Below are 14,673 nucleotides of genomic sequence, written 5' to 3' on the forward strand. Positions count from 1 at the left end.
AGGGGGGCCTCCTTTTCTTTTCAGAGCCCAGATGATGGGAGTCTGCTCCGTGCTATTCTTTAAAGAGGTGGCCGTCAGGCGTCCATCTGCCAATGGGAGACGGGATGGTCCGTCGGGGTGCTTAGCCCACCCTCCCCACTCAGAAACATCTAAGAATGGGACCTGGGAGGTCATGGTAGGCTGATCGTCCGTGGACAGCAGGACCCTGTCTTTGATTTTAAGCTCAAGGAAGAGCCAAGGAGGGAATTAAATGAAAGAGGTGTGTTGCTGAGGCCCTTCGAGGAGTTTTTGAACGGACGCCCCCGAGTGGAGGCCACTTGGGCTGGCGTCTCCGTAGCGCTCCCCCAACGGAGGCCATAGTGCTGTGCCTGGCTGACAATTCTACATCATCTCCGTCGGAAGAGGCCACCTGCTATAAATATTAACGCAGACTCGCAGTGGGCTCTCCCACCAGGGTGGGGGCCTCCAAGCACGTGGAGCATCTATCTGTGTGTAGCTTTTGAATCCGAGTGTAGACTCCCTGATGCCAGGGACTGTATGTGCTGCATGTTGATGCCTGGTATCACAAACGCCATGGGTACTTGATAAATATTAATTGGCGCTCGCAGATCTCAGAGAGGTCTACAGATTTGTATATTAATCTCACCCCCGTCCCACAAGCAGTGACCTCATTTGCTGCCTACTGCTCGTCCAACAAGACAACGCTTGCAGGAGCATGAGGGGCTGGAGGGGCGTCTTTGGGAGAGTGAGGGGGAGACACACCAGCCGATCCCCTCATAAACCTCCGCTGTTCATTTTGATGAAGGATCAGGCTGGGAGGAGATACCAGATCCCCAGCGAGCATCAAATTCCAGAGCTCCAAATTTTGTGGTTGGTTTTAGACAATGGGGATTCCTTAATTACTTTCTCTGGAAATTTACCTGACACTGCTTTCTCAGGTAGCACAAGGTGGTTATCCGGGCGCACAGTTCCTCGGTTGACAGAGTCTTTGATTTTGTGCTTGGTTGCAAATTAAGTCCTTTGCTGAGCCATCCGTACAGTGCCCGTTGGTGCCTTATCGCTTATTCATATCGGCTGTTGAACAACTCCTGTGCTTCTGCCAGGGAAGCTGGGGACACACTCAGATGTTTGGTGTCCACGGCCCATTGCGTTGGGGCACTCATGGTGAGGTTTGGTGTCTTTCCCTTTTTCCTTATTGAAATAATGAGCATGAAGAATTTGCGGGGAGGGTAACTCTTAAGAAGAAACAGACCCTTTCTGTGGTTGACAAGGCTGACACTGTCAATTCAGAAATAGGAATGGAGCTAAGAGTCCTTAGCTAGACAGTGAGGATGTTATGCCACATTCTGGACACTGTTCCAGGGAAATAGCGACAGATAAGTAACTTCAAGTTACAGGGGTTACTCGACTGCTAGGGGCACTCTGTAGAACTAAACAAATCTTGGCTAGATGACTACGTGTATGAATAGATAGATGGGTGGAAGGATGGATGGATGGACACATGGACAGATGGACAGACAAATGGATGGATAGACAGATGGGCAGGTGGATGGATAGATGGACAGAATGATGAGTGGGTAGACAGAGGGGAAGATGGATGAATGGATGGATGAACAGACAGACAGACGGATGCACAGATAGATGGGTTAGGAGCTGAGATAGAGTAACAGCCATTAGAAATGCATCCAAGATACGGGCATCCTTAACATCCTCTCCATCTGCTTTGCTGAGTAGAAAAGATACTTTATTTTCTTCACTGTCTCTTGTCTCTAACCAAATGATTTTAAGAGGCCTAATGAATTGTGCATGATGTGAAATTAAGTATTTAAGAGTTGTATAAAGCAGAGACTTTCTGAAGAAAATGTAGAGTCACATTCTCCATCCCATGGGGTCATTGCCAAGCTCCTGGACAGTTCTTGGCACACAGAGTAAGCATTCGAGACATGGTGGCTGCTACTATTATTACTATTATTACCAGATATAAATCTGACTGTGATGTTTTTCTGAGATTGCCCCCAAGCAGGGCATATTCACATAGATTCTTGTATTAAATGATTCAAGTGACACTGACAGACATCTTCAACCACAGCCTCACTCACAAATATGTAGAAAGGCTGACAAATCTTTTTTTTTTTTTTTAAGACTTTCTTTCTTTCTTTCAGAGACAGAGAATGTGAGTGGAGGGAGAAGCAGAGGGAGAGGGAGAGAATCCCAAGGAGATGCTGAGCTGAGCACGGAGCTCCACGAATAGGGCTCAATCTCATGACCCTGAGATCATGACTTGAGCCAAAACCAAGAGTCAGATGCCTACCAATTGAGGCACCCAAGTGCCCCAAGTTGACAAATCTTTATGACTGTAGATATAGGTAGAGAATACAACACCAAGTGGCAGAGGTCATGGCACCTGGGCAGTCCACTGTCACTGCCTCATAGCACCCCACCTCTGGCATTCAGAGCTCTGTACCCGGAGGAACTGTCAAGAGCCTAGGCATCCATGCAGAGAGTGTACTGGCAGACAAAAGGGGGGGCAGGTGATTCTGTGAAAGGAGGTGGATTTCAACTGAACTTGAGAAAGAAGTGGCTGCCCCTGAACATTCCTACATTGAAGTCTTGCCCCTCAGTGTGATGGCATGTAGGGTACGGCTTTAGGAAGTAACTGGGCTCAGACGAGGTCATGAGGGCAGCCCCCACAATGGGATTAGTGCCCTTATAAGAAGAGGCACTGCAGAGCCCACTTTCTCTTTCCCTGTCATGAGAAGCCACAGTGGGAAGGTGCCTCCTGCAAGCCAAGGAGAATCTCACCAGAACCCCACCATGCCGGTCCCTGATCTCAGACATGCAGCCACCAGAACTAAGAAGTCAATGTCTGCTATGTAAGCCACCCAGTCTATGGTATTTTGTTACAACAGCCTGAACAGATTAAGACAGAAGTTCATAATCCTCAGGGCTGTTTAACAGATGAGAGCCTGCCTCCTGCAGGCGTTTCCTTTGGAAGGCCCCAGCATGCTTCAGAGCAAACATATGGAAGTGCGCCCACATGCCACAGTAGATATATGCTTTAAGCATCCCTGTGCAGAGTGGGTGACAATGACCAGGGAACTTCAGGCTCTGCATGCTGAAAATGCATGCTTGGCGGCTACCCCAGACCCACCAGCCTGGATCCTGGGAGGGGCTCTGGAATCTGCATTTTTTTAAGAGAGAGAGAGAGAGAGAGAGAGAGAGAGAGAGCTGGGGGTGGGGGGTGGGCAGAGGGAGAGAGAATCCCAAACAGATTCCACACTCAGCGTTCAGACCATCTTGGGGCTCGATCTCATGACCCTGAGATCATGACCTGAGCTGAAATCAAGAGTCAGATGCTCAACAAACTGAGCCCCACCCAGGCACCTAGAATCTGCATTTTAAAGCTCTCCTCAGGGGACCCAGGCACAGACAAGTCTGAGACCTGTGCATCTGTAGGAGCAGACGCCAAAGCCCCATCCAACACAGAGATTGTGTTGCTCCATGACCATCCCCTGGCCAGGCCCACGCCGGGCACTTTATATGTCCCCATGCTATGGGTGCAGGTGCAGAGGCCGGTGTGAGGCAGAAGAGCCCACAGGCTCAGCCCTCCCTGCAATGCCCACCTTTTCATGCAGCAGGCCTGCAATCAATGACCTTTTTCCTTTTTGGCCTTGGGGCCAAATTGCAATTTAAAATATGCTCGGGGGCTTTATCAAGGTCTAAAGGCTTTCAGGGCAGTGGGAAATTTTGTTTATTGCAAGGGCTTAAATCAGCCAAGAGCAGGGCTGGCCACGACCCTCTGGACACCTATAAAACTCAAGTTCCTGACTGCTCTTCACTCTCCTTCCCAGGCCCTGTATTTAGCCCCTGACTGGCCCCTGACCTCAGTTTCAGATCTGTAGTATTTATCTGCTCTACCAAGGCCTGAGGCCTGGGGCAGCCTGCCAGGGGGCCCAAGCCCCCACTCACCGGGGCACATGACTTGAGGCCTCCCACCACAGTGCCTTCATCTCTGAGACAGCACGGCTCTTCTTGGCCATGGAGAGTGAGGGGGAGCATTGCCACATAATGAGAGTGCTCCTCAAAGCACCTACGAGGTGCTCTGGACGCGTGAGCTCTGTGTTGTCACTGTCACTGCCGTTGGGAACGCTGCCTCTGAGGAACTTCTTGGGCAAGCTTCCCTCTTGCTTGTCCAGCTGCTGGGCTCGGGTCACACTGCTCACGTCCCTTTGTGGGCTCTAATGCATCATTGCCCAGGACCTCTCTGAGTGGAGGAAGGGAAGAGGCCAGGAAACACTCCCATCCTCTTACTTTCTCCCCAACACCTTTGCATCTCTGAGGGACACCAGGGAGGCCGTGTTTCTTGCGTGCAGCTTTGAGATACAAGCACACCAGCCTCTTGGATCGTCCTGCCCCGCACTTTTGACAAAGCTCAGTGTACCGAAGCAAATCACCTCCGGTTGTTTATCACTGGAACCTCCTGCTGGCCACATGCTAGGTGGCTCTGGGTCCTGTCATGGGGGCTGCGTGGGTGCCTGGTGACAGAAGTGGGTGCGTGGAGATGCGTGTAATGGAGCTTAGCCCCAAGTTCTGCTCAAGCTGGGAGATCCCCTTCAGATCACCAAGAATTGTTCTCTTGGGGATGGGATGGAAGAAGAAACTGGGGGCCACCAGAGCCCCACCAACTCCAAATTCAAAGTGAGAGTTTTGCTACATCTAGAGGTTAGAAATATATGCCTGATGCCAAACAAGCTGTCTTGTCTCTTTTCTGGTTGATTTTCAACACCAAATTAGAAGTGGTTTTGTCTCCTGCTCGGGAGAAGAGTGTTCTGTCGTGAACTGACAGTTCTGAGGCACTGGAAATGTTAAGGGGACAGTCAGGCGGGGGGTCCCCAGTTAGAAGTGCAAACTCCCATTTCTCTGGGTCCCAACATAGATGCCTGACCTGTCCCTCCATGACCTGGGAACCCAGACTCATCCCCACTGTTCCAGAAACTTTGCTGCCATCCCCCCACCTCCCACCACCACTTTTGTCTTGTTGTTGTCCCCAGAGCTTCAGCTCTGGCTCTTTGTGACTTGCCAGTACTGAGCAGCAATGTCACCTCACGAGCAGGTGCCTAAAAATTCTGTCCCTCCAAGGTGCCAAGATTATGTAAACCAATTAGGCCCCCGCTTTCATCTCTCCAGCAAGGCAGCTCTTCTGCATACTGATCTGATTTATAATGGGGGCATCTGTATTTAGGGAAGAAATGTCAACTGCATCAGGACCTCTGAATCACTCTCCCTATTGCCCTGTTTCCGCGTGTGACACATTCCATCCCTGCGCTCAGTGCCCTATGCAGCAGCATGGGCTGATTCTTATTTCAATGCAGCAGAGCGACAGGATTCTTAAAATACATCACTGGTGCGGGGACCTCGGGGAGGGGCAGCAGATCTGGCATCTGTCCTTTCCAGACCTGGAAGGAATGACTTTGGGGCTGGACACATCTGTCCGGGGAAGGGCTCATATTTTGTTGGCCCTTTGGAGCCCTTTGAGAGGTGGCAGCAGCTGGGTGGACGGGCTCAGAGCCCGCTCTGGGGGTTTAACAGAGAGTTAACTTTCCAGCCGGCTATGATTTGTAAGGGAGCTTAAAGGTGGGGAAGAAAATCCTTTTCTTAGATTCAGCAGCTTTCACTAATCAGCTGCATCTCTGGGTGTCACTGCTTGGCTGACTGCTGATTTTTTTCCCGCCGTCTCCATCTCCGGTTCTATTAGGGAGCTAGGGGCCCAGGAGACCCAAGGCAGGGTTAGTCTTCCACAAAGAGAGGAGTCTGATCCCAGCATTCAGAGCACAAGAGCTTGTAAATCAAACTGTTAGTTTAATAGCTTCGGCCATTATTCTAAAGCAGTGGGGCTGAAACCAAAAGCCAAATGAAAATATAGTCAATTTGTTCATACTTTAGTGACTGAATGACTATGTAATGTCAGTGGGTATTGGCACTGGGGAGGACAGACAGGTCTGTCAGGAGAGAGGCACAGTATTCGTTTGCGAGAGGTGACCTCGAGATGCTTGGGCAAACCTCTCTCTAAAATGGGCTGGGGATCTCCAATTATAGCATAGACTTGGCCAAGGAGAACCAGACTCAGGGAGCCAGCTGCCTTCACTGCTGGGGGAGAGCACTGGCCTCTGATCTCGGCGCCTGACGGAAACCCAGGGTGGAAACCGAGCATGGCCAGCAGCGCAGAGCGCTTGTGAGTTCAGGAGGGACTGGGCGGAAGGGGTCTTGAGCCCTGGGACGAGCACTGGAGGAAGGACATAGCATCCCCACCTTTCAAATCTGTTTTTTTTTTATTTTTTTATTTTTATTTGTTTTTTTTTTAAATATAGCCTTATTGGTTTTGTAAAAGTCATGTACTCACTGTAAAAACTCAAACGATGCAGAAAAGAGAAGCAGAGAAAGTAAAACTCAACCTCACCCCACCCCAGAGGTCACTGCTGCTGCCACCTGGCGACCCCTCCCTCTGGACAGACACCTGTGCAGGTGTGTGGACCTCCATGCCAATGGCACCACACAGCACACGTTCTTTCCCCAGTAATGTGTTAGGAACATGTCAATAAGGGGACTATAAAAATTATTTTCAGTGGCTGTATACTATTTCACAGGATTATATGTTATCTATGCGATGTCAGTATAGGATCCTTCAAGTCATACGGAGGCTGCCTCTACTGGCACGTCCAGGCTGACACGGTTGTGGGGGTGTAGCCATAAATACTTGGGAGCACTCCCCCCGGATATCTGTCTCTGGGCTATTATCACTGGCAATCTTTGTAAAGAAGGATAAACCGTCTGCTTTTCCTGGCTTAATATCAGGTGGCCACACGATGTGGGGGTTCAGACTAGGTCACTCTTGAGAGCAGAAGATAGCACTATTAATAATCCCCCCTCCCAACAGGCAAGCCTGGATTCCGGGCCCTGCCTGGAAAACCCGAGCAGGTTTCTGCAGAAAGGCAGGTGAGCAGGGTGGGCCAGCCAGTACCAGGATGATCCAGGATGATGTTGATGGGGGTATGGTTACTCACGTTGCCCCCCAGTCCCCAGCTCACAGCTGCCGGCTGAGGTTGGGGTCTCCCCACCACTTCAGGCTTTGAACCCTGGACACCAGGGAGTGGAGCTGCTCCAAACCTCCCCATCTAGCTGTGCACCCCTCTGTCCATCTACTCACTTCTCCTCTTGCCAGTCACCAGCAGCCAGTGTGGGAAACCGAGCACGGCCAGCAGCACAGAGCACTTGTGAATTCAGGAGGGACTGAGAACCCGGTCTGGTGCAAAGATGCTCGACAAGATTTGTGAATGAATGAGTGAGTGAATGAATGACCACCAGGACCTTCCCCAGGGCAGATACCATTTATTGGCACCTTAATAGAGTCCAGGTGCCCTGTTGCATGTATACATCGAATCCTTCTGCCACCCTCATCTTCAGAAGAGGGAACGGGGTCTTGGATGGGTAAAGCCACGTGACAGGCAGGGAGTGGCAGGGTTGCCCGAGTCACATGCACACCCAGACATAGCTCATGGAGTCCCTCCCCGCTGGCTGCCCCCCCATCCCCCGGGCACATCGCGAAGGGCACGAGCCCTGTTGCCACTGGGTACAGAGGGTGCCGGCTGCAAGCCCAGCAGTGCCTTCACTCAGGGACAGGAGGCGGTGAGCTCACATCCTGTCCCCCAAATGGGAGCTTGAGGGAAAAGGTCCCAGCCGTTTCCCCTGACAGCTCCCTCCGGGTTGGGGATCTGCTACCTCTGGGAGCCACCAAGCCCCCTCCCACACGGCTCCTTGATCAGTGAACCCTGGGATCACGAGGCCTTAGGTTGGAGGACGCCCTTAAGAACTGTGCTAGCGCTCACTTCCAGAGGAGGAAACTGAGGCCCAGAGAGCCTCTTCGCCTACCCAGTCTCTGGGACATGGCCATCCGTGCCGGTGGCTGGCGGCACAGACCAGAACGGGCGCGGGAGCCCCGGGCAGCCCTGCGGCTGACAACGCCGGCCGCCCACGGGGTGCTTCCTCACCTCCGCCCGCGTGGTGCCGCAGGTGGCCGGCTCTGGGTGGCCCCTGGTGGCCGGGGTTGGTCCCCTAGAGGGCGGGCCGAGGTGCAGGAAGCCAGCTCGCCCGGCGTCCACCGGCACAAGGAGCGGGCCGCCCGCCCCTGCCTGCTGCTTTTCCACGTGAGAGGTGTTTAATTATTTCTGACAGGGTTCAGCGGCGACATCTGTTCGCGAGCGGGGAGAGTCCATTTAGGTTATCCATCACTGTGACAGGTTCAACTTTTTTGGGAGCGCTTTTCCCTTTCATAATGGGTCTGGGAGGGGTGGGGGGGTGACGGCTCAACACAGACACGAGGCACAGACAAAGACCCTCCTGGGGCTTCATGCAGGATGCCGCGTAGCCCCCACGGCCCCCCGCCCGCGCTGGCCCTCCTGAGCCGGGACCCGGTGGGGGTGGCCAGGGTGGGGGCACCAGGATGCTCAGGTTGGGAAAGGGTTGTCAGCAGCTCGGTGAAAGGCTTGGTAATTCTTCCCCCGTCCTGGGCTGTACCGCTCATTCATTCATTCATTCATTCATTCCATCTCCCCCTTCATTCATTCTTCCCGGAGACATTCACTGACCACTCACTGGGTGCGGGGCTCTGGGGACACCATGAGGGTCCAAGGACAACAGGCATGGGCCTTGGGGGCTCCCGTTTTGCTGGGGAAGATGGACAACTAATTGCCCACTTAACTAATTAATTGCAATGAGGACGCACACTGTGAAGGGGAGAGAGGAGCCCGGAGATGCTGCAGAGGCACCTGCCAGGGTGCAGCCAGAAGTGAGGGTAGGATCCTCAGGAGGCCCTGGGCTTCTGCGGCCCTGGATTGAATCTGGGACCCTTTCCTACAGGGCATGACCCTTCAGCTGACCCTCAGGTTCCACGCCAGTTGAATGGGGACATGCTGTCTACAAAGCCATGCGTGACTAGTGCTGGGTGCACAGTGAGAGTAACGAACACATCCTGTTGGTAGTGTTTCCTAAAACTAGGGGGCTAAGTGTTGTATTCATAAAGCCATCATTTGTGGGGGAGGTGGCAAGAGTCTCTGCCAGGCTGCACACAGTGGCGCCCAGGGACAAGCCTTGCTCTGAGAGTCCTGGAGAGGAACCCGCAAACATCCCCAGAAAGATGAAAAGTGTCCTATGAATCCTGGGGCCTGCATGTTTATTCTTTCTCATTGTTTCTATGGCACCATGTGCAGGGTGTTGGAGCTTGGGGCCAATGGTCAGAGGAACCAGACTTCCAGGCCCACCACCCCTCTCACTGGAGGAGGACAGCGCACTCTGCCCACCCCCATACCACGAAACAGTGGGGGAAACTCGTTCTGAACATGAAGCCTAATAATACACAGAGATGACTTAGCACAATGCCTGGCACCCAATCACAGGGTGGCATGTACAGGCTACCTCCTGTTGCTCCTGACCGTGTTTCAATAACAGCAGTCTAGAATAGAAAAACTCAGGCACAGCTGAGTCAAAGCCCCGCTTTTGAAAATAGAAGCTGATTGGTTCATGTCGGACTCTGGGCCAGCCACCGCGGGGACATCAGATTGGGGGACATCAGATTGGGGGACATGCTCTCCTGATCCGGGGGCATCAGGGTAGGGGCCCTTTCCTTGCTCCACTGGCCCAAGCCCCCCTGATCCCTCCTTTGTCCACTGCCTCAGTGGCTCAGTGGCTTCTAAATCGGGGCTGAGGGGTGGAGGTGACACCGTAGAGCAGAGTGCTGCAGAGGGCCTCTGGTGCTCAGAGAGTGCTGGGTCCCCATCTCTCCCTGGGCAGCCTCCCAGGGAAAATCAGAGAAAAAAATCAGAGTAAAAAGAGCAAAGGAGGGAAGACTGCAGAGGAGGGGCCCAGAAGGAGGCTGTAGAGAGAGGAGTGCGGGGAGGAAGGTGGTTAAAAAGGCAGAAAATTGGGGGAGACAGAGAAACCAGAACTGAGCCATATCACCAGGCCAGGGTGGAGGAGCAACAAAGCAATGTGGGCAGGGACTCCTGGTGCCTCCTGCTCAGTGCCCGGTCACGTTCATGTGCAGGGTGATACGGGCTGACGGGCGCCAGGTGAATGGTCACTGACATATGCTGACAAAGGCCACTTGGGCAGGATGCAAGAGGCCACATCGGGGGGCAAGCAGGCTTCTCCATGAAGCTCGGCAGCTTGTTCGATTGCATTAGGCTCAGGAAGGCACTGGCCCCTTCTTTGTCCAAATTGCAGTTTAACTCAATACCACGGGTGGGCTGGGCTGGCCAGGAACGCTGCTTTGTCCAGCTGTCTTCCTGGGGCCAGACGTGTCCCTGTGGCCCCTAGAAAGACTCGCTGGGCCTGACTTGGGAATGTGCGGCTCCCCTCCCACTCAGAAGCTGCTGTCTCCAAGTCTCCCAGTTCTCCTCCTCTGGACAGCGCACCTCGCTCTCACACTGCTCTTCCCCTACTAAAAGGCCCTGAAGATGATCCCACTCTGGGTGGGACAGGGGTACGTGGCCTAACGAGCACCAGTTCAGTTCTGAGGCTGAGGCACGGTGGGTGCTAAGATCACTCTGGGTGTGTGCTATCCCTTTATGTCAGCCGCTAGTAGACATTTGCTCCCCTTGCCCCAGGAATGCCATCCTGCAAGGAGGCTTAGCGCTGGTCAAATCCCCAGTGTGGGATGTGGTGCACCCATGACCCCATCAGTGGAGGGGGGTGGTTTGGCTCAGACAGTGTCCACTGCAGTAGACAGACACCCAGTCTCTGTGGTCAGTGGCCCAAGTTCAGCAAAGGACCTCCACTTAAGCCAGCATTGGCCATGCTCCCCATCTGGGGAATGAGGATGGCAGCAGCCCCCACATCAGTAAGTACGAAGAATCAGTAAGATAATATAAGATACTGCAGCAATAATATAGTATCTATTATTATGCCAACCAGTGGGTAGAAGGCCACAGAATTTCACTGTCTAGAGAACAGATAAAGACCAGGCAAAGTGAGAGGCATCCACCTTAGGTGTGGGAAGGGGCATTTGGAGGCGAGACTGACCTTCTGGAAATGAGGCATATGCCAGAGGGCATCCAGCTTCACTGGTGGCTTGTACTTTCTCAGCTGACTGCTCCGGGTCTCATACAGCTTCCCCAGGATCACCTGCAGGCCAGAGAAATGAAGAGCTGAGGTGGTTTCCTGGCTGCCCGGAGGAGCCCAAGCTATGATGAAGGGAGGTGAGGGCAGAGGGTTGGGATTCCTGGTGCTGCAGACCCAGGGGTCACATTCCTCCTGGCTCCAGCCCTTCTCTGAGTCTGATTTCACTGTACCTGCTTCCCTGGCCACACTGCTCAGTGGACTAAGGCGTGGGACCACCCGCTGTTGCAAGCATGTTGCTCTGGTTTCTGGTTTGGCTCTAGACGTAAATTTCCCATGATCTGATACAGCTTGAGCTTTGGGGGATCCTCATGGCACAGGGTCCCTCCTAAGGTCCTGGAGGGGTCCTATTCATGGGCTCTGTTTCTCTAAAATTTGTAATGGTAATACGTTTTATGTACTTTCTCCTTTCTTTTTATTTTTTTTAATTTTTATTTATTTATGATAGTCACAGAGAAAGAGAGAGAGAGGCAGAGACATAGGCAGAGGGAGAAGCAGGCTCCATGCACCGGGAACCCGATATGGGATTCGATCCTGGGTCTCCAGGATCGCGCCCTGAGCCAAAGGCAGGCGCCAAACCGCTGCGCCACCCAGGGATCCCTCCTTTCTTTTTTTAAATTGAAGTATAGCTCACACACTATGTTACATTAGTTTCGGGTGGACAACATAGCGACTCGACAAGTCTATAGGTTATGAGGTACTCGCCACGGGCACAGTCCCATTGACTATTCCCTGGGACTAATTCATTCCATAACTAGAACCCGTATGTCCCACTCTGCCCCCCTTTTTAAAAAATTTTATTAAAAAAGAAAAGAAAAAAAATGAAAAGATTTTATTTATTTATTTGAGAGAGAGAGCGAGAGAGTGCACAAGCATGGGGAGAGGTGGAGGGAGAGAGAGAAGCAGACTCTGCTGAGCAGGGAGCCAGACATTGGGGCTTGATCCCAGGACCCCGGGATCATGACCTAAGCCAAAGGCAGATGCTACTCAGGCACCCCTGTCCCCCTCCCCTTAAATAGGACCTCCAACGTGTGGAAGTCTCAGGTCTCTCAAAATCTGTATCTGCCCTGGGTTCTACTGGGGCTGTGCTTCGTCTCTCCTTCAGAGGGCAGGGCTTGATAAACTTCCAGCGCTCTCCCAGGAGGGCTGCTGCTGTGACGGGACACACACAAAAGGAGGAGCTGACAATAAAAACTGACCCAAATGTAGCTGAAGATGCCACCACCCCACTGAATCCTGCTGAGCAGAGAGCCTGATTCGGAGCTTGATCCCAGGACCCTGGGATCATGACCTGAGCCAAAGGCAGAAGCTTAATCCACTGAGCCACCCAGGCACCCCCATTTACATTAATTTAATTTAATTTAATTTTTAAAGATTTTATTTATTTATTCATGAAAGACACACAAGGAGAGAGGCAGAGACACAGGCAGAGGGAGGAGCAGGTTCCATGCAGGGAGCCCGATGCGGGACTTGATCCCAGGGCCCTGGGATCATGCCCTGAGCTGAAGGCAGACACTCAACCGCTGAGTCACCCAGGTGTCCCTAAATTAATTTTATTGAATGTATCTCTGGATAACTTAGAAGCCCTTTGGGTTAGCTGTCTTCTCTGTCTCCTAGAACAGTTTGGAAACTATCTGCAAACCAGAGATGCTATCTGGCCAGGAGTTACCAAGCTGGCCTTCAGAATCAGAGGGATACAAACACCTCATTTCCCCTTTCTAAATGGAGGTGGGGCTCCCTGCTGGAAGTGGTCACTGATGCCTGACAGGGTTGGTTACCGTAGGATTTGCTGGATTCAGCTTTGAGCGGAAGGACCCAAGATGATGACTCACTACATGGAAGCTGTTGCCCACAATTTCACTTGAGGGCATCACCATCAAAAACCCAGGACATCTTAGCAGCTGGAGATACAGGCTTCCCCTTGGATGGTGGCAACTTGGCCTTGTAGACCAGTCATCTTATTAACCTCAGCCCCAGTGTTTGTGGGTCTGGGTGTTCATTAGCTGTTTGTTAGACAATGTACAGCCACAGAGAATCTTGGAACAGGAAGAGAACCCTGGGGTTGGTTCCACAAGTGGTTTCTGAGGGCCTACTATGTGCTGGGGACAGCATGGGGGGGGGAGCCTCATTTAGTCTGACCCATTTTTTTCCCCAATGAGGGAACTGAGATCCCAAGTTGGTGGCTCACTCGAAGTCACACCCCTGGAGCTGGCCCCAGTTCCCACCCAGTGCTTGGGAACATCACAGTAGAGTGCTCTGCTGAACAAGGAGGGGCACTGGCCACAGTTGTCTCTAGAGTCAGAAGATGTGTCCTCGGGAGCCCGGTTTTCCATGGATTTGCGACACTCTGAGTTGCCGTGAAATTGCCGCTAATTAAAAAACACGACCAAATTGGAGCTATAAAGCAGCTTGTAATGGCAGTGCTCCCTCTGAAACTGGTCGTTACCATAGTAAGTTGACTCTTTCTTGAGCCATTAACGAATAAACTAGTCATGGGCTGCTTTTAAAATGTTATTACAACACTCTGCTTTTTAATGAGCTGGTGTCTCGCGCTCTATCGATGCCAAGAACAGCGGGAGGGGCCTTGGCCGCCGGCCATGGGCCTGGGGAGACTGACACCCTGTGCCCATCAGTGCCACTCCTGGCCTGTCCTGAAGGCGCCAGGACCCTTGGTAAGACTCTTCCGCTCCCCAGTTTTGTTCTAGAACATCTTTGCCCTGTTGCTGAACTCCAGGCTGTCCCATAACCAGCATAAGTGGGACCTTGCCATTAGGAAGAGTGGACATGGGACACCTGGGTGGCTCACTGGTTGAGCGTCTGCCTTTGGCTCAGGGTGTGATCCTGGATTCCCGGGGTCGAGTCCCGCATTGGGCTCCTTGTGTGGAGCCTGCTTCTCCCTCTGCCTGTGTTTCTGCCTCTCTCTGTCTCTCATGAATAAAGAAATTTTTAAAAATAAATTAAAATAAAAGAAGAAGAAGAGTGGAGACTCGGGGCTGCACACACTCGAGTCCAGGCCTGGCTCTGACGCCTTTGGCCAGTCACTTAATCCCTCTGAGCATGAGTTTGACCATATGAAAACGGAACAACCGCCCTGCCCTGATGAGATCTTGGCCTGCTGGGGTGTTCAGGAAATAAGAGCACAGGAACACGGGTGCATGCTCAGCCCAGCTCCCTGTATGGAGCACGACATAGGGACAGCCCTGGCTGGATTGCTGCACCCACCAGACATGCTACAATCATGCTTCTCATGGAATCTGTGTAGCACTACATCCACCTGTTTGGATCGACTACAACTCACACCATTAATTAGCAAGTGACAGTATGGGGACATGGTTCTGTCCTCAGCTTCAATTTCCCTGTGCAGGTGCTGCCTCTCTGAGGCTCAGTTTCCATGCCCAGGAAACAGGAATAATACCCACTCCTGGGGCTTTTGTCAAACATCACTGAAATGATGTACGTGATGTACAGAATGGGTTTAGTATGTGGCCTCATCATTAATTTGAA

The 14,673-nt window shown here is 52.3% G+C and overlaps 1 protein-coding gene across 2 annotated transcripts in view; it reads right to left on the reverse strand.

The window, feature by feature from the left end:
* Positions 1-14,673, reverse strand: part of CFAP77 (cilia and flagella associated protein 77) — a 79,037-nt gene that overhangs the window by 14,255 nt on the left and 50,109 nt on the right. For both annotated transcript variants that reach the window (XM_055331218.1, XM_055331208.1), the window contains exon 5: positions 11,074-11,175. In XM_055331218.1, coding sequence (XP_055187193.1) covers positions 11,074-11,175 — 102 coding nt within the window. The remainder of the gene's footprint in view (positions 1-11,073; positions 11,176-14,673) is intronic.

The sequence above is a fragment of the Nyctereutes procyonoides genome, unplaced genomic scaffold (genome assembly GCF_905146905.1).
Source record: "Nyctereutes procyonoides isolate TBG_1078 unplaced genomic scaffold, NYPRO_anot_genome, whole genome shotgun sequence".
In the NCBI taxonomy this organism is placed as follows: domain Eukaryota; kingdom Metazoa; phylum Chordata; class Mammalia; order Carnivora; family Canidae; genus Nyctereutes; species Nyctereutes procyonoides.